At 40.3% G+C, this 26,820-nt stretch overlaps 2 protein-coding genes across 2 annotated transcripts; one reads left to right on the top strand and one right to left on the bottom strand.

Annotated features, from left to right (window-relative positions):
• Positions 1–2,405: 2,405 nt before the first annotated feature.
• hook1 (hook microtubule-tethering protein 1) lies at positions 2,406–16,573 on the top strand. Its single transcript, XM_084547723.1, has 22 exons — positions 2,406–2,720; positions 3,826–3,911; positions 4,603–4,675; positions 5,354–5,404; positions 7,569–7,701; positions 7,980–8,047; positions 8,304–8,366; positions 9,108–9,191; positions 10,480–10,643; positions 10,719–10,859; positions 11,897–12,098; positions 12,239–12,349; positions 12,449–12,536; positions 12,616–12,682; positions 12,773–12,913; positions 13,406–13,493; positions 13,712–13,743; positions 13,829–13,911; positions 14,000–14,100; positions 14,223–14,324; positions 14,432–14,500; positions 14,593–16,573. Exons 1-22 carry the CDS (start codon positions 2,676–2,678, stop codon positions 14,749–14,751), a joined length of 2,151 nt encoding a protein of 716 aa, XP_084403849.1. The 5' UTR covers positions 2,406–2,675; the 3' UTR covers positions 14,752–16,573.
• Positions 16,574–16,768: 195 nt separating this feature from the next.
• On the bottom strand, positions 16,769–25,882 carry LOC311491172 (uncharacterized protein; the record flags this gene model as incomplete). Its single annotated transcript, XM_084549030.1, has 19 exons — positions 16,769–17,132; positions 17,252–17,393; positions 19,125–19,312; positions 19,403–19,544; positions 19,644–19,817; positions 20,067–20,227; positions 20,296–20,448; positions 20,543–20,708; positions 21,041–21,156; positions 22,927–22,930; positions 23,125–23,279; positions 23,389–23,530; positions 23,610–23,797; positions 24,079–24,217; positions 24,304–24,480; positions 24,609–24,769; positions 24,876–25,028; positions 25,124–25,289; positions 25,691–25,882. 19 exons carry the CDS (start codon positions 25,880–25,882, stop codon positions 16,957–16,959), a joined length of 2,895 nt encoding a protein of 964 aa, XP_084405156.1. The 3' UTR covers positions 16,769–16,956.
• Between the last annotated feature and the right edge of the window lie 938 nt (positions 25,883–26,820).

Here is a 26,820-nt window from a genome sequence, read left to right as displayed (position 1 = left end):
TCAGATATCTGCCAGTAAAGAGATACCGACGCGCAACTGCTGATTTGTGAGATAAGGCTGACTGAGTTATTTTCTGTTTGTGGGTCACAGATATTGATGCTCCGACCATATCAGTTTGCTTAATGATTTGAAAGCGTGCCCTGCATTTAGAAGTCAAATGCATCTAGACTGAAAGATTAAGTTAACAATAATACAAGTGCTCAAATTAAACTACGTACTCAGGATCACATTATGGCTGTTGCTGCCATATTACATTTAAATTGAGCACTTACTGAAACAGACATGTCATGTTATTTGAAACGTTTTTTGTTTAAAATGTGATCAGCAGATTTCTAACAAATCGTACAGAGGAAGCATGACTTTCCTTGGGATCAAAACACGTTCTGTACAAGAATTTACCCAAACCGTAATCATCTGGAGTCACTTTGTAAAGTGCAACTGCACTTGTGTAAGGGAAACCATAAGAAAAAGACTCACCTGGATGACTGAGGTCTGAAGTTTTGTTGCTCTGAAGCTGTCTCTTAATTATACAGGTAGTCACTATTCTGTGCTAGAACGAAGTGAAGTGCTGCCCGACAGCATCACAGTGCAAAATAAATTGGAGCTGCTTGTTAATGATCAACTACACCTTCCAATATCAGCCGGCCTTTCTTTTTAAAGGGAGTCGTAATGCAGTCAGATCAATAAAGCAGAGCTTTGAACAACACAAGCCCACGCCACTGACACAATGCACCCAGTTCACAACAGACTGTGAGCAACTTTTAGTAATTAAAAGGTCAATTAAAACCTAAACATCAGCAAAGTGGTTGCTTTAGTGCAGTCAGAGGCAAGCTATTTGGGTCACATGACCCAATGAAAGCCAGGAAATATTCCTCCCACACTCTGTTTAAGTAGGTTGCATATGAACATGTCAATCATTTACCCACAGTTTACTCCACCGAAATCCCAGCCAAATGATACTCACCAAGTACTGGTTGTGAAATCAGTGAAAGACACAAACAGTGTATTAAAGTAACAAATGTACATTATCAGAAAGGGGGCCTCTAACAAATCCATGTTTTAGTGTGAAACAAAGCTTTTAAAATGAATGAAAAGTCAGTGTTGGACAAGTGACTGCAGCAACAGCAGTAATAACGTTGCTTTATTTTAGCAAATGTTAGAAAAAGAAGAAAGAACAAACGCTGGAAAAAGCACAACAACTCTAGGCACGGTATAGGCTATGTGAGCAGAGATATGTGACAACCTTCACATATTTCACCAAGGGAGCTGCCGCAGAAATATCTTGTCAAATATTTACACTGGCTCTTCCCCAATAGAAGCTGAAGAGTCCGTGTGGTTCAGGTCATCTAAAAATAGTCGCCATCGGTGAGCGCGGGTCAGGGTCTCACAGTGGCAGGAATCGGGAGATAAAACAGTGGTTCTCATCCAGCTGCTGTTAAACAAGGACAGAGGGAGCTCCTGCAGGCCGTGTGGGTAAAGTCCAGCCTTAGCCCATACGCTGATTTTACTTCAGGATGTTGTAAGAATTCAGTGGAATAAATCTTTTAGGCTTGTAATTTTCCACTCTGTGTCTCAAGAAAGCAGGAGACAGTCTCACTTTAAGATTTCTTATCTTAGAGTGACTAAAAGCGGGCAGTATTTGCATCTGATGACAACACGCCCTCACGTGAGATTTTCTAAATGGATAACATGACAAGGTTTATTGTATTTACTGGAAATGATTTACCATCCGTAAAGGACTCGCGTGCTCAAAGGGCTGAATGGTTACCGTGCAGAGTACAAAAAATACTCTATTTCTTGATGTGGTCTATAAAATACGGCTAAAAGGATTAACATTCCAGTGGGATTCACTTTTTTCAGCACTAAACACCTGAAAAACTGGCTGTGGGGGACTTTTAGTCTGCTGCCTTATTGCGCGAGGTAATAGTAATTTACAGCAGGCCACGTAGTCAAACGTGAAAAAAATGCAATAAAGATTTTATATTGGCTGAGTGCTTTTTCTTGTTGGGCACACCTCTGTCTGTACACTTCCTCGTGTTAATTGACATGATTTGGTTGATTTTTAAATTGAAGTTTTAATAAATGCTTTATTTTTAATACTGAGTGTCTGTTTTTGTCTGTACAGTATTATTATTATAGGCAGGTAAAGTCTTTTTAACTGTACGTGGGCTGGCTCAATGATTGGATATAATTATTATTAAATAACTATTAATCTTTGCTTCATACCCTTGTGTTAAATTAATTTGTTAAATACAAGTGTATCTTAAATGGAGATGCTGACTGACAATGGCATACTAGGTTGGAAAAAAAAAATGTTTTGATTTTGATCAGATAATGGAGGCAGACGCAAAATCCAAATAAAGCCTTCTGATTGGTCAGAGCGAGGTTTAACGGCCGTCAATCTCCGCCAATCTCAATTCTGATTGGACGAGGCTGCTTCTCCACTTCACATCAACCCAACCTGCGAGCAAGTGGACGTCAAAGAGCTACGTCGCTGCGCCATTCGCGTACGTGTTACGTTGTTTTGTGGCGTAAAAGCCTCAGCTCGGTCTCTTAGCTGCGTATATGTCGTTAGAGGTCTACCTTTGGCAGCAGGTGAGGTCAAATGCGGAGGAAAAGAACGGAAGAGCCGAGCGGACAGGTGAAGGAGCATATTATTGCTAAAAGGGTTGCAAATGGACGAAAACAAAACGGCGCTGGTCGAGAGTCTGATAATATGGGTGAGTTTATTTGAGAATGTGTCGCCGCAACAAATGTGAGGGATTTTATTTACCTGTTTTTAAGCTGGTGTCCGCTATGGCTCGTTTCACCAGCAGCGAGAAAATGAAGCGTATATGAACCAAGACTGTGGGCAGGTTTTCCAGCAGCAGAAATACTTCGTTATTAGCTCCAGTCGTGGTTCATGTCTCGGTCAGAGTCTCTGTAGCATCCCTGTCCGTCCAAATGAAGTAGCTAGGTAACGAAGAGACATGTTGGTCCACCCTGAAGACTGTTGGTGTAAAGTTAAGATATCAACAATATCCTACAGTTTAGTTGACTCTCACCGGGCTTAGTCTGATAATCCAATTAACCAGAGGATATTTGAGGAATGTCGCTCTTTAATCATTATTGTTATGTAATGTGATTAAATGCAGCTAACGCCAACTGTATCAACCATACACCTTGGACACAGCTAGCTGTAGCTAACAGTGTTAGTGCAGATGTACTAGGGTGTGTATCCGCGTTTTGTTTCGGGTAAATACTAGGACGAGCTCATGCCAGGTTCATCTGACATACTTTTACATTTTATAAGTCACATCAAATACTTGGCAGGACTGAAATGATCAATATCAATTGGTTTCTGGTGAGCCTACCCCGCCACCAGGGCTTTTAAACTCAAGACAAACCTTTGTGTCCATTTATGAAATAAAGCGCCTCATTTACATGTCTTGTAAAAGTTAATGCTTACATCTGCTTGGTGGTTGTGAATCTCTAAGTGATAGTTTTTAGATAAGTTTGGTCATTTTCTATTAACAGCAGGATGTTTATCACCTTACACCTTGGCTGCTACATGAATTATTTACCGCTTCACTTTGGGAGGGAAGCCCTTGTCTTGTCTTTGTCTCTGTTACATGCACTCTTCCACATCCCTCTCCCTCTATCCATTTATTAGTTCGTCTCTGTTCTCCCGTCTCGTCTTTAATTACTTTCCACAGGGAATTTTAAAAAAAAGTTTCACCAACTCGGAAAACGTGGGTTGTGGATAAACTCCTCAAGAAAGTGCATTTTTCCTTATGCTTTCCTGTTCATTGTTCTTCATAAATGCGCTTTGTTTCTCCCTCTCAGCTGCAGACGTTCGACACTCCTGCGCCCTGCAGAACGGTGGATGAGCTCACCACCGGAGCAGCAATGTCGCAGGCCCTGCATCAGATGTGAGGGAGCGCTTACGAGGACTTAAGTTAGGCTTGAGTAAATCACGCCACACTGCAGCCTGATGTGTGAGGTCTAGAGGACGCACAGTCTAAACAGTAGGGCAAGCTAAACTATTTAGTTCACCACCCAGCCTCTGTAAACTATTCTAATATTATGTGCGAGATTCTTGATTTCACTTCAACACACATACAAAAAAAAAAGCTACTCATGATGTCCTTGTTGGAGATTGTTGGTTTGTTTGTCTTTGGCAAACCATGATTTAGTGATGTTGTTTTCTGTAGACAAAAGATTGTGTCAGACACTGAAATTCAGCGGGTTTTGACTTGGTTTCACAAGTTTACTCCAGTGTGAATTCATGTCCACTGTAGACAACGGGTTTTGCTAGTTTCATCTTACACATCAGTGTGGAGAGTCTAAAATGCGCTTGCAAGGCTCCTAATAAGTGACTAGCTCTTTATAAGTAAACTCACAGCTGCATGAAAGAAACACCTGGCTTCTGTTAATCATTTAAATGCATTCTGCCAGATACAGTAGGAATGTGTAAAAAAAAAATAAATAAAAAATGATGAGAAACAGAAAAGTCATTCAAAAACTATTATCTAGAAAACATTAAATAAATACTAAACGATTTTAATGATAACGTTGAAAGGAAAGTGTTGCCTAACTATTATTGCCGTCTGTGTGCAACAGAGACCCAGCATGGTTCACTGATGGGTGGCTCGGTCGCATCAAAACGGACGTCGAGGGAAACTGGAGACTTAAGGTACAAAGACGCTGTCTTGTTACCTGTCCAACATCTGTCCTCTCTGACTTTTCTCTTCACATTTTGCTCAACCCCCGTCTGCTAAATCCTCTGTTTGCTCCTGCAAAACTGTCCTTGACACTGACCTCCAACCTGCTCCAGGGGTGCTGCTTCTGGCTTATCCCACACTATGACCCTGCGCTCTTCTGGTGAAATGTGTGCATGTATGTTTGTCCAAATATGTGTATATATATATAATGTAAAGGTAATAAAAAAAAAAAAAATCCCATTTGTTCTTCTCTTTGGTTGTTGTGTTCTCTCATGCTGCTTTTTACTCCAAAGTAGGCCTTTTTCATTGAGAAAAACTAACAAACAAACAAACAAACAAAAAATAAACAGGAAAACTATCTGTGCAAATAATAAGGGTCCATTTAGCTGCGTCATGTTAACTTTATTGTTTTGTTGATGTTGATCTTACTGGGGCACTTAAAAGAGTCATTGTCAATGCTGTTAATAATTAATTTAATGACATCTGAAAATGTCTGCTTTGACAAAGGCCTATTTTCACATGTGTGCATTGTGTGTTCATTTGCATGAACATAAACTGCATTGGAAGACATTCTCTGTTGTGATCTGTTCCTCTAGATACATGTGTTCGGTAACAAATTTCAAATATTCTTTCATAATCTTTGTTTTCAGATGAACAACCTCAAGAAGATTCTTCAGATGGTGGTTGACTATTATAACGAGGTAGGAAGAACACAATGTCCTTGTTGTTGTTGTTGCACAGTTGTAGGAAAACACCCTACATGAGGGCTGGACTCTTGCTTTGGGAGTTGTAGTATTTACTGTCTCAATGGAGACATGACTCAGGAGATTCAGTTGAAGGAAAATTAGTGGTGCATTACAAACTCAAGCACTTAAAGTTTGGTACACAGTGGACCTCATTTACAAACAGTGCATAAGCGTGAACCATGCGCATGACCGTTTCACTCTCACTTTCTTACCTGAATGTGTTCATATACTAATTGAGAACTGCCTTTAGACCATGCGTACACAGAACATGTAAACACACACCTTTTAACTGGATGTGTAGCATCTAATAATCACTTTTACTGAAAAGGCTTTAAATAACGAAAATATTCAAAACCTTTAATTTACAGATGCATTGTATTATTGCCATAATTGAAATATTAAGCTATAAAACGTGTTGCATGCATTGCCATTATCTTTCCAATAAAACAGGCAATTGCAAATATTAGATTAGATTTGATTCAACTTTATTGTCATTACACATGTACAGGTACAGAGCAACGAAATGCAGTTTAGCATGTAACCAGAAGTGCGATAGGCAGTAAGTGCACGTGGCATAAATATTACGGTACAGGTTGTTTTTACAGCATATGGACAATATTTACAGATCAAAACCTATGTACAGGTGAGGCCATATATACAGGTTAATGAGCAGCATATACATAATCACATAATCACATCTAGACTATAAACAGGAACTATAACATAACATAATTTACAATAGAGGAGATGGGCAGATGATAAATTAGGCGATACAAAATACGGATAAAGTGAGCAATTTACAGTGCACAAACAATAAACAGTAAGCAGTAAACAGTAAACAGATTATATAAAGTGTGCTATCATCTTATAAACTGACATAAATTACCAGAAAGAAATTACTCATTTATTTGATTTACCTAGTTGTGAATGTTTGTCCAGTAGTTGTGGCAAGTAGGACTGATTAGGTCAGGGGTGTCAAACTCAGACCCGCAGGCCAAATCTGGCCCACGGTGTAATAATATTTGGTCCTAGACGCCTGTATGTAGCTATGCACCGCCAATACTATAAATCCCAGAATGCTTTGCTAGTGTGTTGGCATGTTAATAAAGACTGGTACGCGTCCCCTCCTCCTCTGTTGACATTTATAAGCAACCTCATGCTACCACTCACTTCGGGCGAATTTAAGCCACCCCTGCCTAAAAATGGTCAAACGAAAGGTGGAAAACAGGACCTTTCAAGACGGGTGGGAGGCAGATTATCTATTGTAAAGGACAGACCTGTTTGTCTTGTGAGCCAACGCGGCTGTAACGAAACAATAGAACACGAGAAGACACTATGAAACGTAACACCACGACAAGTACAAGGACGTGGACATAAAGCAGAAGCTCCAGAAGGTTTCAGTACATATCGAGTCTGGCCCGCGACTTTGTCCCAGTTTTAAATTTTGGCCCAGCGTCTATTTGAGTTTGACACCCCTGGATTACGTATTCTTTGTCATCCGCCAGTGTCCCTCTTTGTCTTCTGGTCTATTGTTTTTCTTCATCAACTTATATTTTCCCTGAAGCAATGTCAGTTAAACTACTTTTAACTTTTGTCACTCCTAGGAAGTTACTCTGGAACGTCTGCTGTTTTGACTTCCACCTCAGATACGATTCTTTCAGTGGCTTCAGTCATTAAGTTCTCCTGTCTTAGACAAACTACACAGATTTCTCTGTAATATATTTTTAGGGTAATGTATTTCCTTATGTTGATAAGTGGAGGTTGGGCAGTATGCTAATAGCGAGCATACACCCATCAATTAGAATGATTCTGTTTCACTAACATAGCTCCAGTAATAAGATCAAAACTGGTTAATGCACATGTGTCATGACCAGGTCTATAATAATAATAATAATAATAATTTTGCACATGCTGTGTGAATAAAACAAGAACAAGTCTACAAATATAAGAGCAAATGAGGCACAATGTCTTTAGTACTTTAGTAGTAAAGTACAGATACCCAGGATATCCGTTTTAGTTTAGTTTTTAGTTTTTTTTATCAATGCACATTGTATTTCATGTTCATATATGTGTATATATATATGTAACCTTGCATTTGCTTCTGTTTGTGTACCATCAGGTCTTAACTCAGGAAATCTCAGACTTCCCCCTGCCAGATCTGTCTCTGGTGGCAGAGCATTCAGACCCAGTGGAGCTGGGGCGGCTGCTGCAGCTCATACTGGGCTGTGCTGTCAGATGTGAGCGCAAACAAGGTATATCACAGCTTGTGTGTTAAAATGTCTATATACAAATTAGACCGATACATCATTTATAGACAGAAGTATCTACAGTATACATGTGTTGTTCAGTTAGGATAAGAAGGGGTGAAGTGTTGGGTTAAGGCCCTTTGTCGAATAATGTTAATTATTTCCCTGCCAAATCACTGACAAAGGCAGAACTCATCGAAGTTGGACACAGATTAGGAAAAGTAATTTGTCTCTATGTAAATGTTTTCTATGTGTGGGATGAGCCTCTCTCATTATATCACCAGAATACATTCAGATCATCATGACCTTGGAGGAGTCTGTGCAGCATGTTGTCATGACAGCGATTCAAGAGGTCAGTCCATCATTAATACCAAATTTGTCACTCTCAGATTAGCGGCATCTCAACTATCCAGAACAGTTTTGTTGAGCAGTTGTACGTTTTATTTTTGGTAACTTGTGTCAGAATGTCTCAGAAAACGTCAGCAGCAGCTGTAGTTGTTGAAGTAGGACAGAGTGCATACACTACACACTGTATGGTTAAAAGAGGTTGAGGCTTTACAGCTCTTTTAATGAGTGTGTAATAAACCCAGTGACATTTTCCTCTCCAGCTCATGAGTAAAGAGATCGTGGCCCCGTTTGGAGCAGAGCTGTCAGGGGACTTGGAACAGCAGGTCAGTGTTATTACCACAGAGATTTGTCTGAATCAGGTACTGTTACACTAAATGAATGTGGAAACACATTGCTAATGTCCAGATGGGAGCTGGTTCTGACTTTAAACACTTCAAAAGCCCCAAAATAAAAATCCCTCGGATCTACATAGCAGAAAAAAAAAAAGTTCAGTTGATTCCTCTTTGCTGCGCCTTGAAAATCACTTGGAAATTTAATTAAACGGTTGGTGAGCAAGCCAGTTTGTTGACTTGTACTTTGATCTTTATTGTTCTGTACAAACAGTATATGTCACCAGTGAAATATTTAGTAGGCGGTTAGGATGACAGATACAGTTAATTTTAGCATATCAAAGACAAGCCAACCTCCTTCCATAACCACTCACTAGGGAATTTATTTTTGTGGCTCTGTTTGAGGAAGAGCATTACCTCACACCAGTATGCTGCAGAGAATCACAAAGATCAGATATTGACACACACTGTGCAATGCAGTGCTCTGCGCATCTGCGGCCTTAACTGGAAAACTAACTGAGAGGTCAGGCTTTTAACATTGTGTGAAAACTGAAAATGGCCATCCTTTTCATGCTTTCACATTAGTTTTACTTTAGTTAATAGTTAATGTAAGTTTAGTTGGTGGCCATATTAGCCTTCTGACTTGCATATAGCAGCAGAAGCTTTTGTTTTATGCATGTGGGCATCATCAGAATGTGTGCATTAGTTCATTCTGCTTTCAATTCATGTGCCCAGCTAAAAAAAGCCCTAGAGGACCTTGGGGAACTTCTGGCAGAGAAGGAAGCACTAGCACAACGCTGTCAAGAGCTGGACATACAGGTGAATACAAATCTCTATTAAAGTTTACATTAGTATGAGTTATTTCGAGCTGTCTTGCCTCAGTACCATTTCACATGTTTGCAGATATTCAGCTCTCCATGTCAACACACATGCACGCGCACGCGCACACACACACGCGCGCGCCTTTGGTACAGTATAAACAGGAGTTGTGTAATTTGCTGTAATGCTTGGGTCCATTGTCTGGAGCTGCTCTGGCAGAATGACTGTGGGCTTTAGTCTGGGCTATGCTGGTCCCACTGTGGCATCCAGACCACACTTTTGGAAGGCCTCACTCAGCACTGTGCAGGCAGACTAAATGTAGCTTAGCCACTGATCAACTGTTCAACTGGACTCTCGACAGATTTGATCTGTTCTGTCCCCAGTCTTGCTCGTCTCTCTTCGCAGCGAGGTAAGTCCAACATGGCTGACCGTCGTGGTGAAACTAAACCCATCTAAACCAGCTGCTCAGACCTTTATTCTAACTCAGCTAACAGATGACTCAGTGGGGATTCTCTTCAAGACGAGTCGCGGATTGCTTGTTTAATAATTATTTTTTTCCCAGTAATTCATCCTAGAACATCTGTCTGATATAATAACCTTCTCCTAGGGAAAGCAACATCACGTTATTTTGAAATCTATCTTGGGCTACACCAGGCGATACAATGTCATTCACAAGACAAGCAAATGAAAGTTAAATATGATGTGATATTTTAGACACAGAGTTGAATTGTGTTGTTAGAGATAATGGTCGTAGGTGTCAAGGTTTTATTTTATTTGTAGTAAAGTTTTCAAGTGGGTTATATACTGTACATTTCCCATATCTATTGCAACAATATTAATTTCAACAGTATAGCCCAGTCCTAGTTAAAGATGTAAATTCTTATGTTAGACACAGTATTGTAGACATATTATAAGCAGGACTTTAAAGAATAATATGTTTCTCATTAATGATCTAGTGTATGTTAAACTGGTCAAACTCAAATAGTGAACGTGAGGGATGATGGATGAAAAGGAAAAACGAACTAACTGTATTAACATGTTTGCTTAACATGCAGTTAATTCATGCTGCACTGTTTGCAGCATGAATTAACTGCACTGTTTGCTTTAACAACTGGGAAAAGAAGAGTTATTTATAATGGAGAGGGTGTTTCTTTTGATGCCCAGATGTGGTGTTTTTGCTTTGCATGTAATAATTCACCAAAACGAGATCTAACGTATATTCTTCCTGCTGACTTAAATATTGTACTACTTATGAGAGTGGCTCTCTGACCTTGTTGTCCCTGGATAGGTGGCCGTTCTTCAAGAGGAGCGGAACAGCTTATTGGCTGAGAATGATGTCCTAACAGACCGAACCAATCAGCTCGACACGTTCGACGATCCGAGTGTGCCCTCGGGAAGAAAACACAGTCAGTTACAGCAACAACTCGAGACACTGCAAGAGGAGAACTTCAGGTTTGTGACTTTGATATTTAATGAGCGCCATCTACCTCATATGGTAAAGACCAAACAGTTATTGTCTTCTTCCAGGCTGGAGGCTGCTAAGGATGACTACCGGATCCACTGTGAGGAGCTGGAGAAGCAGCTGATTGAGGTTCAGCATCGTAATGACGAGCTCACCGGTCTGGCAGAGGAATCACGGGCTCTTAAAGATGAACTGGATGTCCTGAGGTTTGTGTCAGTGTGGGAGGTTTACTGCAGCCGACTGATCATAGTAACATTAAAACGCAGTGCTCAAGAAATTCACCAAATTTGGTGCAATATCTATGCTCAGAGTGAAGCATTTTCCAGATTTTTCAATGAGTGACATTAGCTAGGGAGTGGAGGAGCATTCTTTGGAGATCAGAAAAATAAATCCAACCTGCTCAAAATCATGCAGATTTATCTCTACAAGGATCTAGTAGCATCAAAATGTAGCCACAAGCCTCCAAGTCTCACTGTGGAAAAATCAAACTAGTTTGAAGTTTAATATTTTCTCTTTGGACTGTATTTAAAATGGATCAAAACTTCTCAGAGTAGACTTACTTCATGCACAGTTGTTTAGTGTGTCAGAACTTGATGGGAGCAGAATTCATGGATCTACAAAAGCCAGTGTTTCTATCTGTGGAAGCACAGTGCGCAGATGGTGTGGTGGTTAGTGTGACTAGCTTTAATGTAACAAGTTTGATTCCCACCCTAGGCAAAGTTTTGGCTTTGTTTTGTATGGCATTGTGCTGGGCTTGATTGAGTTAACTACCTACCTGGTATAAAATGTCACACAACAGGTAAAGGCAACACACAATTTATGGTTATGGCTACTTACTTTATTTTTGACACTTCTTTGGATGCCAGTTCAGTGAGTTTTGGTCATGAGGAGGAGACTTGCAGTATTGTAGTATGTTTAAAACTCTAGTGAGGGCAATTCTTTTAGATGTTTCGAGGCACTGTGAGGAGGGAAAATACCACAGTTGTTAGGTATTGGTCCAGTGAGGACATGTTGACAAGCTTGACTGATTCATTCAGATGCTAGTTAAGAATATTAACACTACCTGTGTAGTAGCAGGACATGTAACGCCTTAATTTAAAATAGTGGAAGATTCTGGAAGATCTGCAGACTCTCACTTTATTTCATACTTTAAAGAGCCCTTCTTTCGTTTATATTTTTCAATACCAGCTGCAGAGCCCACAAATTGCGACTATATTCATGTTTTTGTTTTGAATTCCTGTAGGAACTACTCAGACAGAGTGGTGATGCTCGAGGCCTCAGTGGAAACGTACAAGCGTAAGCTGGAGAATCTGGGTGATCTCAAGAGGCAGATGAAATTGTTGGAGGAGAACAACATGACCTACATGCACAACACTGTCAGTCTGGAGGAAGAGCTGCGCAAAGCCAACGCTGCCCGTGCTCAGCTCGAGTCATACAAGAGACAGGTAGATTATTGTATTATATTAAAGGGAATATCCACATTGTATAGAACAATGCACATTTAACGAGACTGTATATATTAATATGTTTGTTTGAATTTGCTAGGAAAGAATGTATTTGGTGCCACTTTTGTTTGTCCCTTAAGGTGCAGGAGCTTCACAAGAAGTTGTCTGAGGAGACGAGGCGAGCGGACAACTTGGCTTTTGAGATGAAAAAGTTGGAGGAGAAGCATGAAACTGTGATGAAGGAGAAAGAGGTTCAGCAGCATTTGACATGTGCTACCAATAATAATAATAATAATAATAAAAAAAAGTCTTAGCTAAGAACTGCTTTAACATCTCTACTCCTTCTGTAGAGGACCATCATCGAGAGAGATTCTCTGAAGGAAATCAATGAGGAGCTGCGATGCACACAGGCTCAACAGCACCAGCTTTCCCAAGCAGGTATCTGAAGGACGATAATAGTGCTGCTTAGCCACTTGTTGCTCTTGTATTCTAAACTACACATACATTTTTCTTATAGGGATTATTACTTCTGGCAGCCCCAGCCATGACAACTTGGCAGCTGAGTTAATACCCATTGAGTACAGGTAGTGTTTTACTGCTCATACCGTACATCATATTATTTCTGTCGGCTGTCCAGTGTGGTGCGTGCGCTGACGTTGTATGTGTGATTTTAGAGAGAAGTTCATCAGGCTGCAGCATGAGAACAAGATGCTGAGAGTTCAGCAGGAGGAATATGAGCGGGAGAAGATCGCTGCTCTGCAGGCACAGCTGGAGGAAGCTCATAAGACACGAAGTGAACTGGACACTGAGAACAGGTTAACAGAGTTAATGTGTGATTGTAACTACATGGGCACTTAATAGTCCAGTCAGAATAAAAATGCTTCTGTGTAAACATCTCAGTTGGAAGAGACTGGCCTGATCAGAAATTGATAATCAGTTAACAGGAAGGCCTAACAATCATGTGAATTAATACATGCGTAGAATGAATACATTCTTTTTGCTCGTGTTTACTCTACGGTTGCTAAAAACCAAGTAAGGGGACTTTTCTGGAGGGCCAAAAACATTTAGGTGGCAACAAATACAGAATTGTGAGAGTAACAAAGCTGAGCATGAAAATGCATATATTTAATCAGATCATTTTGTTTAGCATCCATGTAAAGAGTTAATTTGGAATCCCTAACTGTGTTGAATGAATCCATAGTGGCTTTCCTTTTTTATGTTTTTTGGCGCTGATGTATTGTGTGAACTTCCCTGTCAAACATTCTTCCTGCACGTTAACCTTCCTCTGCCTGGTGGTTAATCTCCAGATTGAGCCGAGAGCGGATCAGTGAGCTACAGCAGCAGGTCGAGGACCTCCAGAAGGCTCTGCAGAGTCAGGCGGCCAAACCTGATGATGTAAGTTTGCAAACATTCACCGGCACCAATACAGAGAAAATGCCCTGGAGAGTTAATCTTAGGCTGTTAGACTTTGTGCTTGAGTAGCATCAAACAAGAAAGTCACACTAATTTATGTTTAAGTCCAAATTTTAACGGATTAAGAGGTAAAAGCCCAGACATAATGTTGCTTATTTTGCCATACAAATATAATCTTCTACTTTCAATTCTATTTTCAGTCAAACCTCAAGCGGAAACTTGATGCGCACATGTAAGTGTGAGCCTTAGGTCTGTGCTGCGATGAATGATGATTTTGTGTGTTTTCCAGTTAAGAAGAAGCTTTTATTTCTCTCCAGGGTCCAGCTGAACGAGGCTCAGGACGAAATCATGAAGAAGAAAGAGCTGCTGGAGGACCTCCAGCCTGATAACACTCAAAACTGTAAGTTTGATGTTTTCTGTCATTACACTACCACTACTACAATGTCAACACAACAAAGGATGACTGTTTATAATTTGTTGTTGTTAAGCCTTGAAGCACGATGAGTTGATGGCTGCCCTGAAGAAGAAGGACGATGACATGCGGGCCATGGAAGAGAGGTACAAGATGTACCTTGAGAAAGCTCGTGATGTGAGTGATTTTCATTTTGTATTGTGACGCTGTTTTTGTTTGACCCTAAAATTTAATTTAGAGTCCAGTAGTTAAAACATTGTCCGTATTATTGTTTCACTGTTGTTGCTTCCTGCTTGTAGGTGATCAGAGCATTAGACCCTAAGCTGAATCCTGCTACTGCTGAGATCCAGGCTCTGAAGAACCAGTTAGCTGACCGAGACAAGCAGATCGTCCAACTGGAAGTAAGTCAGCACTTTGACTTGGATAACTGCTTATAATATGGACATCAGAGATGTTTTTACGGGACTCTTTTCAAATCTAACTGATGTTTGGTTGATTTGCCTCCTAGCGTCAATGTGAGCAGGCCAGGCTGAGAGAGTATGAGGAGAAGATGATTGTCACAGCTTGGTATAACAAGGTAAAATCACAGAATTGTCTATTGACATTGTGTCTTTTATGACAAAACTGACATTCAGCATTCTCTGAAAATACATTTTTCTTCGTCCTCAGAGTCTAAACTTTCAGAAACTGGCCATTGAATCCCGTCTCGGTGGCGGTAACTCCTCCATGTTGTCCCCTGGCCAGTCCTTCTTGTCGCAGCAGCGGCAAGTCTCAAACGCCCCGCGCCAGGTGCTTTCCATCAGCATGCCTGCCACTACCTCCAAGTAGACTGTGTCATTCAGCCAAATGTCTCACCTTATTCTCCTGAGGCTAAAACCCACACTCCCTACTACAAGTGAGCACTCAAGTGACCTTAAACACATCTGCTCTTAGAACTTAGGGATAAGCTGATTAGACTCAGTGAGCACTTATCAAACACAGCCCTATAGGTGAGCCAGTGGAGGTTATAGCAGACAGTCCCACGCTACACTAGTCAACTTTATATAGAACATTAACCTGTTTTCTCCTCACTGTCCCAACTGTAGACGTGGAGCGTATTCCCATTCTTCCCTGTGTTTTTGCTTTGTTATCTGCAGACTCAGCCACTTGCTACAATCAATGTAACCATGGCTCCTTTATGCCTGGTTGCACTTGGTCAGGAATGATAGAAATATAAATGATGTTAGAGCCCTGCGTATTTATGAATGTGATTTTTATAAAGGGTTACTTGAACGCTAAAGCCTACTAAATGTAACTTGTGATTGTTGATTTATGTACTAACTGTACCATCATACTATGCAGTGAATGGTACCGATGCTGTCATCCCACAGGCTGATGGGGGTTAAAAAAGAAAAAAAAAAAGCATGCTTTGAGAAAATGAATGCTATATTTGGTGCTGGCCACCAACAGAGTTTAAGCATCTAACATCACACACTTTAAACGTTTTTACTACAATGGAACAAGCCCATCATATGAAGCTGTGAAAATCCCGGAGGTCATATTATCCATAGTCAACCTTTGAGGTCTGGTGATTTGACCTCTTTACTGGCAGCACACTGACTAGCCTTTCTATTCTCTGAATATCTTGAGTCTTAATTAGTGGTGAGTAATCAAGAGTGTAGTCAATGAAGTTGTATAATTGTAATGTAAACATGATTGAAACACCAGCTTTTGATCCAAATGTCAGAACCAGGTTAAACATTCATACAGTACCTGCATATATTGGACTTGAGAGTTTTTAATCATGAATATGTTTTCAGCTGGTTTAGTGTCAGCAGATGTTCAGAGTAAAAAGCGCCATATAGAGGCAGGTATTGTCTTTCATATTGTGGGTTATTGGTAGTTTCACAATATAACAAGCCTTTTGACTTCTTTCTCACTTTGTATTCTTACAGATGTTTTGTTATCATGGTTTCCCCATACGAGACCCATAGATGCATCTCAAAGAGCTTTGATTGTTCCTTTGCAGTGAATGCGTCATATAGATTCATGATAGCGTAAAAGTAAAAAGTGTGATCAAGCGTAGCACAGCCTAGAAACTTATGTTTGTGTGTAATTGAAGACTGAGAAAGGCATTATGAGTTTTCAGGAATTTAAGAGTCAAACATTTTCTGGTGAATAAATAAATTCTTTTTCTAAAACTGTACTGTTCCGTCTCCGTTTGGTTAAAAAAAAAAAAACAACTATATACACTCCACGATCACGAACCATCGGGTCTTTATTTAGAGTTGACTCCGTACAGTAAAGCTGCACTTTAGAAATTAATCTCAACAGTTAAATTCCACCATACATACTGTACTTAAGGACACTTACTGTACTTACAAAATATATCTACTACTGTCTGTTTGGACAGTAAGCAAATGTCTGTTTTTATTGGAAGCAAATAGTCCAGTGAAATTCAACACAAGTGGGAAATGATAGACATGACTGAGTTGGTGATTGTTTTGCTGCTGCAGCTGGTTAGATGGCAGTGTTGGTCTTTAAATTCATAGTTAACAGTTACACATGTCCCATTACGTCCCAATATGTGTCCCAAACATAAAAAACAAAGCCAGCTGGACTCAAGTTTTCTTGAAGACGTTTCATCATTATCATCAACAACTCAGTGGGTTTCAGACAACAAAAGCCAGCAACACAGAGAAAAGTGTGAAGCTGCAGTTTGTAAGTATCTATCTGGAGTATCTGTCGGTGGCGCCCACCTGAAATTCAAATGACCAGGGTGTATAGACCCAATATTCACCTGCAATTTATTTTTTATTTTTTTATTTTTTTAGATATACTATGACCTGAATAGCCGAGAGTGTTCACAGATGTAGACCATGCTGTGGTTTCTCTGCTTTACCTACTGTAGACATTTCTTTTCTTGCACTGACATAAATATCATCTTCTTTGATATTGACAGGAAAACTAGCCAAAATATTGCATGTGTACAAAAACAAACCATATTTCTGTTTAATAGCAGTTTATAATCTTTTTGGGGTTACTCTGGAGCGCTCAGCGGGGCTGGGCATAGATCTTAAAGGGGTACGGTGTGCGTGTGGCTCCAGTGATTCCGTCTGTTCTCAGCTCAACTCCGTCCAGAGTGGAAAAGTGAAACTTCTGAAACAGACTGACGAAAAACAAGAACAACTCCATCCTCGCCAGGCCCTCGCCAAGACATGCTCGCTTTCCTGGTAGGAAAAAACACAACTCTCTTAAGTTAATCCTTTGTGAACACACATTTTCTGCAGCTTCAACAGAGGCTTCATTTCCAAAAAGCGATTAACGCCTATTCAAAGCGAGACTTAACCTGCGGAGAAAGGTAAAAAGGCATCCCTCCTCATAAACCTGCCCTCAGCATCTAGAAAGTGATGGGGGTTGAAGGTGTCTGGAGTCTCCCATTCGGTCTTGTCAAACAGCACAGAGGTCAGGTTAGGCATCACAGAGGTACCCTGCACACAAACAGACGACAATCAAATTACTTTTCCATTCAGATGACTGGTTTTTATTATACAAGATTTGAAAATATGAAAATACAAAGCTGACATTTCGTTATTTCAAGAAAAAAAAAGTCAACTACATACTTTTTGACAATACAGCCCTATGTCAGGTCCTCTTACAAACCTATTTAACTTCATAGTGGCATAGTGGAAAATAATTATGTATGGAAATCAGCTTTTATTCAGACTCGGCGCATTAAATATGATGGTCTCTGTTCTGAATTTGTTACTGTTCACAGAGGGGTGCCACAGCGTTCAGTATTAGGATTCCTCTTATTCATTATTTATATCAGTGATCTGGGTCTAAGTGTGTCAGGTGCTAATTTGCATTTTTATGTGGATGAAACAGTTATACACTGCTGTGGACCAACTCTTGTTCAGACCACTGAGTCCCTGCAGAAAGCTTTTGATGCTATATAGTACTCATTACTTCACCTGAAACTTGTTCTCAGTGCAGGCAAGACTAAGATTATGCTGTGCAATTCTAGGAAGTGGCCAAAAATGATTCCCTCAGTGACCACTCTGGAAGGAAATGCTATAGAGGTGGTATACATGTATAAATACCTGGGTGTTTTAATTGATTACTCCCTCACTTTCAAGCCACATGTGGAGAAACTTGTAAAGAAGCTGAGGCTAAAATTGGGTTTTCATTTCCAGAACAAGTTGCGTTTTTCTTTAAATGCAAAAAAGCGGCTTGTTGCTGCAACCTTTTTATCTGTGTTAGATTATGGAGGAAGGGGCAGGATGGCCTGCTCTGGCCACCTGAAGGATCGTTTATTGGTACACTTATATATGGCAATACTCGGATTACTGCCTTCCTACATATGTACCTTGATTGCACAGAGAACAGCTGCTCTTTACTCTCTGCGATCACAAAATCAATGGTTGCTTTCTGTCAATATGCATATACTGAAACAGGAAAAATGCCTTTTGTCCACTCTGCACCCTTTGCATAATAGTATCTTGCAGAATGACTGGAAACAGTTCATTTCATTGAGCCCAAGAGTACTGAGGCCGACTCCACATATGCACTTTAAATTCTCATCTTTTTGTTTTTCTTTTATTTGTCTTTTGTCTGTGTTTTAACTGTTATTTTGTAATATATTGGCCAGGACTCCAGGACTCAGGAATAAACTTTGACCACAATGACAATTAAAACATTTTTTGCATGTGTCTTGAAAAATAAATCATCAGCCCTTGTGTTTCTTCAAATATTTTAACAGAATTTTTAATATTCACTTATTTCCAATAGGCTGCTGGTCTCTGCACGCTCAAACTATTTGTACAGCAACCTGCGTTGGAAATCAGGTTAACTAATATTTGGCAGAAAGAGGCACTCCCCCAACTGCCTGACAAGCTTACTTTAACCCAGTTTGCCTACCCATCAGTGTATGTCCTTCAGTGTTCTCTCACTCCTCTTCCTCCTACCTACCCAGTCCTAAACTCCCATTATTCATCAACTGAAATCTCTGCGCTACAAATGTGTAAGCTAAGCAGTTGTTTTGTTTTTGGAGTGTAAATCTCCAAGTGGATTCTTCTTTAACTCATGCTAAATAAATTATTGTTGCTGACTTCCCCGTATTTCTATTTTTCACACCAACTTCACAAAATTACTTGTAGTAGTTTTGTGAATGAATCTTGTAGTCTACTTAAGCTTTTGTGTTCGGTGAGCATCAGACAAACCTTTGGTATGAAGTAACCACCCAGGATAGTGTCCTTGGCAGCCATCCTGAGTCCATTGAGCGGGACAATATTTCCCATTCTCTGGATCTCATGGATGACGGCGTCAGTGTAGGGCATGTTCGGCTTGTCTGCCATGGTGGGCTGCCTGGTCTGTCCGATCACTCTGTCTATCTCTGCCTGGACTTTGTCTAGGACACAGAACACATTTATTCATTGAACATATTCCGCCATTGTGATCTATTTCCTCATCAAACAAATCGTTTCATCTGAACACCCACCCTGGACATGAGGGTTCTTGATGAAGAAGATGAGTCCCCACTGCAGAGTTTTTGACGTGGTTTCACTGCCAGCCAGGAACAGATCCAGACAGCACAGAACCAGGTTTTCTTCCTCAAAGCCCACTTCGCTATTTCGGTTGTGCTGTGGAGCAGAGCAGAGGGAGAAACATACAGTCGGTTCGGGAATATTTGATTTGCTGTCATTTCAACAGTTCTGTTGATCTGAATGTGATCATCATACTTTCTCCTCAGTGAGGAAGTTGTCGATATAATCTCGTGGATTGCTGAGGTCTAGATCCAATTTGTGTCTCCTAATCTCTGCTCTGATAGATGACTCCAAAGATTTGGAGCTGGTGAAGATCTGGTTGTGAGGCCCCGGCAAGCGTTTCATCAGTGCTGGGAATGCATCATATAGCTGTGAGTAGAAGAAAGATGGAGCTTACCGTATATCACAATACGTTTTTTAAGAGGAGCCTTTAATAGATACTTGGACAGTTATAAATTGTTTCACCAGTATACAATTATTATACATATCTCAATTACACTATCCTGTTGGCTGATGTGTCTGTGAGTCAACATTCTTGTTCTGGCTATGGATGAAATATGAAATTTATGGATGAAATCATGCACTGTTATTTATGCGTGTGTTACATTAGCATCTTACTAGAGCCCAAACAGAGCCTTCCAGATAGGCCATATCGGTCAGATTCTTCAGCATGCTCTGGAAGTTGGGGTCACTGTATTCAAAACGCCTCCCAAACACTATCTGGCAGATGATGTTGGCCACAGCGTTGTTTAACAGTGGCACAGGGTCAAGTGGCTCACCTGAACAGAGGAAATGTGTTTAGTTACATTATACTGAGTTTCTTACGGAACTTTTTTGTATTGTCAACCTTTCTCCTTTTCCATAGCCTCCTGCAGGTGTCGACTCTCGTCACAGATGCTCTGCTCCATGGAGCTCTTGGCCAGACCAAATGTGCGTAACGTGGCCATGGCAAATCGTCGCTGTCTCCTCCACACCTTGCCGTTACTGAAGAAAAGACCAGCTGACACGGAAAGACAGCAGACATTACTCAGGTGGGTCTGAGGAGGTAGGCAGGTGGGCCGATGTACTCAATATTACTGTCCTACGCGATTCACCTGAATTTCCTGAATAAATTCTGGTCACCATCGGGCTGTAAGGCCGGTCCACAAAGTTGTCAGCCTGTGTCACTAAAGCCTCCTTCACCATCTTCCACCCAGACACAAACACTGTTTTGTGTCTTCCCAGACGGATGCAAAACACATTCCCGTAAACATCAGCTAGCTGTTGACGCAGAAGAATAAATGGCCTGTTGTCTAGCATGTGACTGTAATAAAATGCATTCAGCACAAATGTGTCGTTAACACGAAACGTCTACACATTTAAGCATTGTTTTTAAAATATAATATAAACCTTTCAATATTCTGTTTGAGAAAAGTCTGCTATACATGTGGACATTTTTTTAAAACGTCATTCTCAAGTACATGTCTAATTATAAAGCAGTGATTGTGTACTAAAATAACATTTCATATGAATAGAGTTATTTATTACTTTAAGTGGCCTTTTCAGAATGAGATAAAACACGAAATGAAAATGTCCTGATGCCGTCCGCTTACCTTGGTTAGGTAAATATGAGGCTGTTTAGATTCAATGTTGAAGATGTTTCCCAAGAGAGGCAAAGCCGGTGGTCCAGGAGGAAAGTGTGCAGGGTCCTTTTCATTTAGAAAATATGCTGCCAGGAGAACGGTCAAAATAAAAAGCAGAATCCCCCTCACACCAAGCCACAGAAGCAAATCACACAGGCACATTGTGAAGCAGAGCAGGAGAGGAGACAAGCAAAGCACTGGTTAGGACCTCTTACCCCATCATCGTTTTCTAGTTGGAGATGGGCTGGCACTCTGATGACTCACAGCTTGGTAGATATAATGATCTATGTGTTTAACATCAACTCAGTCCTCTATTAGCCAAATACAGAATATGTCCCATCCTTGAAAGTGACCAAAACGTGCATGAACCTCAATTAAACATAGCAGGTTTTCAAATACATGAACTGTTATCCAGTGTTAAGACAATAGTTCAGAAAATAAATAATTATTTCTCTTCATATAAAACAAAGACATCACAAAGCATTATGCATAAAATGGTATGATTCTGATTGTTGTTATTGTAGTGGATTAAATGCTGATGTTTTAGAGTAAGCTCAGAAGGCTTTATCATGAATACCAGCAATGCAGATAAAGGATTGCTGTCTGTGTAACTCCTTTTGACTTTTTTTTTTTTTATTTTTTTTGTCATGGTTTGGAGGTGAGGTAGAACGCAAATGCAGAACACGACGGGACGAGGCAGGTATATTAAACAAAATGGCTTTAGTGAAAACAACATGTAACTGAATATGCCAAATACAAAGGGGGAAAACACAGGAAATAACACTAGACAGGAAACGACTGGAAGAACTTAAAACAGGAAAATAAAACAGGAAACTCAAACAGGTTCACATGAAATCTTCAGACAGGACCATGATATTTTTACAATGTGGACAAACCATAGACTGTAAATAAAGTTGGAGGGCGGAACCGCTCCTAAAAACTGAAGACAAAGCAAGTAGAACTCCCCCAAGTGTCTGGCTGTAGTATAGGTAATAAGCTCCACCTCCTCCATGATAGTGGATGGGACTTGGCCAAAACACTAAAATACACGTAAAACACAAGTGAAATATTTTTTTTAAGGATAGGTTCTCTCAATGTAGGTAGTAAATGTAATGCTGATTCATGTTCAAGTTTCAAATTTTCTGATAAGTTTAATTTTAGTTACCAGTTGCCATGTCAACTGCTCCATAAAGCAGTCCGTAGGACCGTGAGAGTTGAAATATTAATTAATAAGTAAGTATAATAAGTAAGTACTGTGTATAATCTAACATTTATTTATAACTGGTGGAGGTAGAGCAGACCGTAGGATTAATTCAATTAAAATGCAGGGGAGTCCGCCAGATGTGTGGGCAGGTCGTCGATAACACTGGTCGACCTCCCTCCAGTCTCGGACCGTACTGCACAGACTCTGGCTCCAAACTCGCAAGATGGCGAGTCAGAAGTCACACATCATTTCTCTCAGACTGTACTGCGCAGGCGCTTGATTTTGGCTTAGCGTCAGGTTGGCCAATGCAAGGGAGCGGGGACGTCTTGTCCATATTTATATACAGTCTATGGGACAAACCTACTCACTGTGCATATCTGGCTGTCATTCCTAATACTACCTGATGACATTAATGTATTTTTAATTCTTCACATAGTGGGTCTGAGATGTTTGAATATTCACACTTTAATGAGCGAATGTGTTGCGTTTTAACAAATGACTTCAGCTTTCATGACACAAATCATTTTTTTTTTTAATTTACAAATGTTCAAGTGACCTAGATAATTGAAAGTTTCAGAATATGTCACTGTAATTTTACAGTATGTATGATCATAAGATTTTTTTGTTAATAGTGCCTTTCATAAAATCATACTGTTCTGTAAAAACAACAGAAATAAATGAAGATATAAAGAGAATCAATAGGTCCGTTTCACATGCAACAGTACTGCATGTGAAAGGTTCTGATAATCACATCTTTCTCTACCAAAGCATTTTTCTTGTCTGTTACACATCGATGAAAGAGAAATGATTCGGTGAGATATTGTTTAATTCAGCGAGCCTTGGCTTTAACCATGAAGGGGACAGGTACACGTGTAGTTCCAGCGGTTGCTTCTGTACTCAGCTCTACTCCATCAGGAGCAAAGAAAGAGAACTTCTGCAGTAAACCAACCATAAACAGAAACAGCTCCATCTTGGCGAGGCCTTCTCCGAGACACACACGTTTCCCTGAAGAATCAACAAACATACACAAACACGTTTAAAAGCCAAGGATGATGATGGATTTTCTTGTTTGAGTTATGCTTAAAACACAAGAGGTGAATGCGGTGGACTGTACCTGCAGAGAAAGGAAGGAATGCTTCTTTCTTAACAAACTTTCCCTGAGCATCTAGGAAGTGTTTAGGGTTGAATTCGTCTGGAGTCTCCCATTCAGTCTTGTCAAACAGCACAGAGGTCAAGATAGGCATCAAGGCAGTACCCTATAAAAACAAACAGAATATGCTGCAACACAAACACTCAACTAACACCTAAAATGATTGTATACCACAATAAATGCACCTTGGGTATCATGTATCCACCCAGTGTTGTGTCCTTGGCCGCCATCCTGAGGCCGTTGAGAGGAACAATATTTCCAATCCTCTGAATCTCATGTATGACAGCATCAGTGTAGGGCAAATTTGTTCTGTCAGCCATGACTGGTGGCCGGGTGTGTCCAATCACTCTGTCAATCTCTGCATGGACTTTCTCTGTTGGAGGAAATTGAAGGACCTTAGATTCAACTGCAAGACATGCGTATGAGTCAAAGATCTCTCTGTTATTTCATATTTGTATATGAGCCATACTAACAACTTGATATAATATGTTAAGCCAGACTGGCTTTAAGTAAACCTGTGCATTATGTTATCACACAAATATTGCAAACCGTTATCAGCGTGTTTGTTATTTTTAACACTAACAGCACACCAAAGTTGGAAACGGCTTCCTTGGATACTTCATAGTTCACTGTAGGGTCTGTCATTTGACCCACCCTGGACATCTGGGTTTTTGATGAGGTAGATTAAAGCCCACAGCATGGTAGTGGATGTTGTTTCTGTTCCAGCAAGGAACAGATCCAGAGAGCATAGAGCCAGGTTGGTCTCACTGAAGCCCAGGTTAGATTCCTTGTGCTATTCAGACACACAGAGAAGACACATTAGTGTCAACAATCGCTTAGTTGTTCAGTGCAATATGTGCAATGCAGCTGTCTACATACTTTCTCCATTTCAATAAGGAAAGTGTCAATGTAGTCTCTGGGATTGCTGTGGTCCAGGTCCTTCTTGTGGCTCTGTATCTCCTCACTAATGAAGTCTTTGAGGATGTCGAAATAGTTGAAGAGGTTGTTGTGTTGACCTGGAAGGTGCTTCATCACTCCAGGGAATGCTTCGTAGAGCTACTCGGAATAAAAGAGTATGTGCTGAAAGAAACTTTCATTCAAAAACATTCAGTGATGCTCCCACAGTCACACTAGAGTACTGCCCCCCTGTCAATGACTGAACTTAATGGATATTAGAGACTTACCAGGCCCCACATGGAGCCCTCCAGCACAAGAATCTGAGACAGGTATTTCAGCAAGATCTGGAAGTTGTGGTCACTGTAGTCAAACCTTTTCCCCATCACCAGCTGGCAGATGATGTTGGACACAGCATTATTGAAGAGGCCCACAGGGCGGAAAGGTCCACCTGAAGAAGAGGAAGGCACTGTCATAAAAAGGCATTTTTTTTCTTACCAGTGGTTACTGCTGGTGGCACAGAGGTATGAGCTTATGATGTACTCAGTGCAAACCACCTTTCTCCTTCTCTATCTCCTCCTGGAGGTATTGGATTTCCTCACAGATACACTGTTCCATAGTGCTTTTTCCCAGGCCGAAGTTGCGCAAGGTAGACAAAGCAAAGCGTCGCTGTCTCTTCCATATTTCACCATTGCTCATGAACAGACCACCTAGACACAAGCAATGTAGAGGAGAAGAGGCTAATTATGAGGTTCACTAATTCCTGTACAGAAGGTGGCAAAGAACAGAGAAAGATTCTTTTTACCTGATGGTCCTGAGTAAAACCTGTCACGCATTGCAGTAGGTGGTCGATCCACAAAGTTCTCAGCTTGTGTCACTATGGCTTCTTTCACCATCTTGTACCCAGACACAAACACCATCTTCTCACTGCCGAGTCGGACACTGAACACATTCCCGTAGACATCAGCCAGCTGTTGACACCACATCAAGGAAACACTGCATCACATGGACCTCTAACTCAAAAGTTAATTTCATGTTCACAATTAGACCACCAGATGTCAGTGTAAACCCAAGCTCACAGCTCAGTGAACAGATTTTACATGTGAATTAATAAAAATAATTGACTTAGTTACATGTTGGGTCATTTAACTTGTTGTTATGATCCACATTTGTTGCTATTAAGAACAAATGAGAATTTTATTCAATCAATTTAATTGCAAGTTTAACTATTATTTAAAAAACACAACTTGATAAAAATATGCTTTAAAACAAATTTCAAATAATGTATTTATTTAGAAATAATGTGACTTCCAATCTTTAATCTTCAATACTTGCAAGCCCTTTAAAATAACACCTGTGTATGGATCAATACCTTGGTGAAATAAATCTGTGGCTGCTTGTTGTCCACGCTCAGTAAATTCCCCACAAAGGGGAGAGGCCTTGGTCCTGGAGGATAATTTAGTGGATTCCTGTTTTTGAGGAAGTCTGCTACCAGAAGGAACAGAAAAACAAACAACAGTATCCCCTTTAGGTCAAGACTTAGCAAAAAACTATAAAGCCACATGGTTAAATTGCGTGAAACCAGCCGCAGTAGGAATATTTGCGATTTCAAGTTTCGTCTTCCTCCAACAAAAAACTTTTTACAGCTTGTTCGCACAAATTCTATTGTAACCTTCACACACACTGAGAGAGGACAGCTGAAAAAGTAGTAAATCAGAGTCTGTATAAAAGGTTTGTGCTGGATCACTTATACAAAAAGCTGCAAACCACACCTACTTCCACCCTGGCAATCTAGACCTTTGTTTGTGTGCGTGTGTGCGTGTGTGTGTGTGCGTTTGTGTGCGTTTGTGTGTGTGGGTGTGTGTGAGATAAAACCTAACCTAATGTAACCTGGCAATGTTATCCCAAGGCAAACAGTCATGGGCAACAAAATCCCTAGCTCAGCAAGATGATTAAAGATAGAGTGACATTAAATGTTTATAGTGCAAAGAGCAAAATACAAAGTGCAGTGATGACAAACGGCATTTAAGGTGCATGTGCACTGATAGAATAAATCCAGGACAAATCACGGTAATAAATAAAATGTTTCATGTAAATGACAAATAGTAGTGGTGTCATAATGACAGGACATAAAAAGCTGTCAATTTTCTGATGGAAGTCAGATGTTATTTCACTGGAGTCCACTGATGTTTATCATCGATCAACATGATACTATTTGATCGATATTGCAAACTCACTGAGTTTGTGGTGATTTTTTTAAAGCCCATCGTGACTAATCTAGTTGTCTTTTTAAATCAAAGTAGTCTTTCCTCAGCTAATGGAACGTTATGTTCGGCAAGGAAGCACAACTGAAATCATTGATTTGTTTAAAAACATAACCTATAACACTTCTTACAGCGACTTCCAAAAGTGTGGGAGTGGACATTGACATAGTGTTATCTGTTCCAGAAAGGTGAGTTGTTCTACAGATGGATTAAGTATGGTATGTAAATGACTTACAAG

The sequence above is a fragment of the Chelon labrosus genome, assembly GCF_963514085.1.
Source record: "Chelon labrosus genome assembly, chromosome: 7".
Classification (NCBI taxonomy): Eukaryota; Metazoa; Chordata; class Actinopteri; order Mugiliformes; family Mugilidae; genus Chelon; species Chelon labrosus.
Note: the sequence above shows the minus strand (reverse complement) of the source record. Positions and strands in the feature narration are given on the sequence as shown.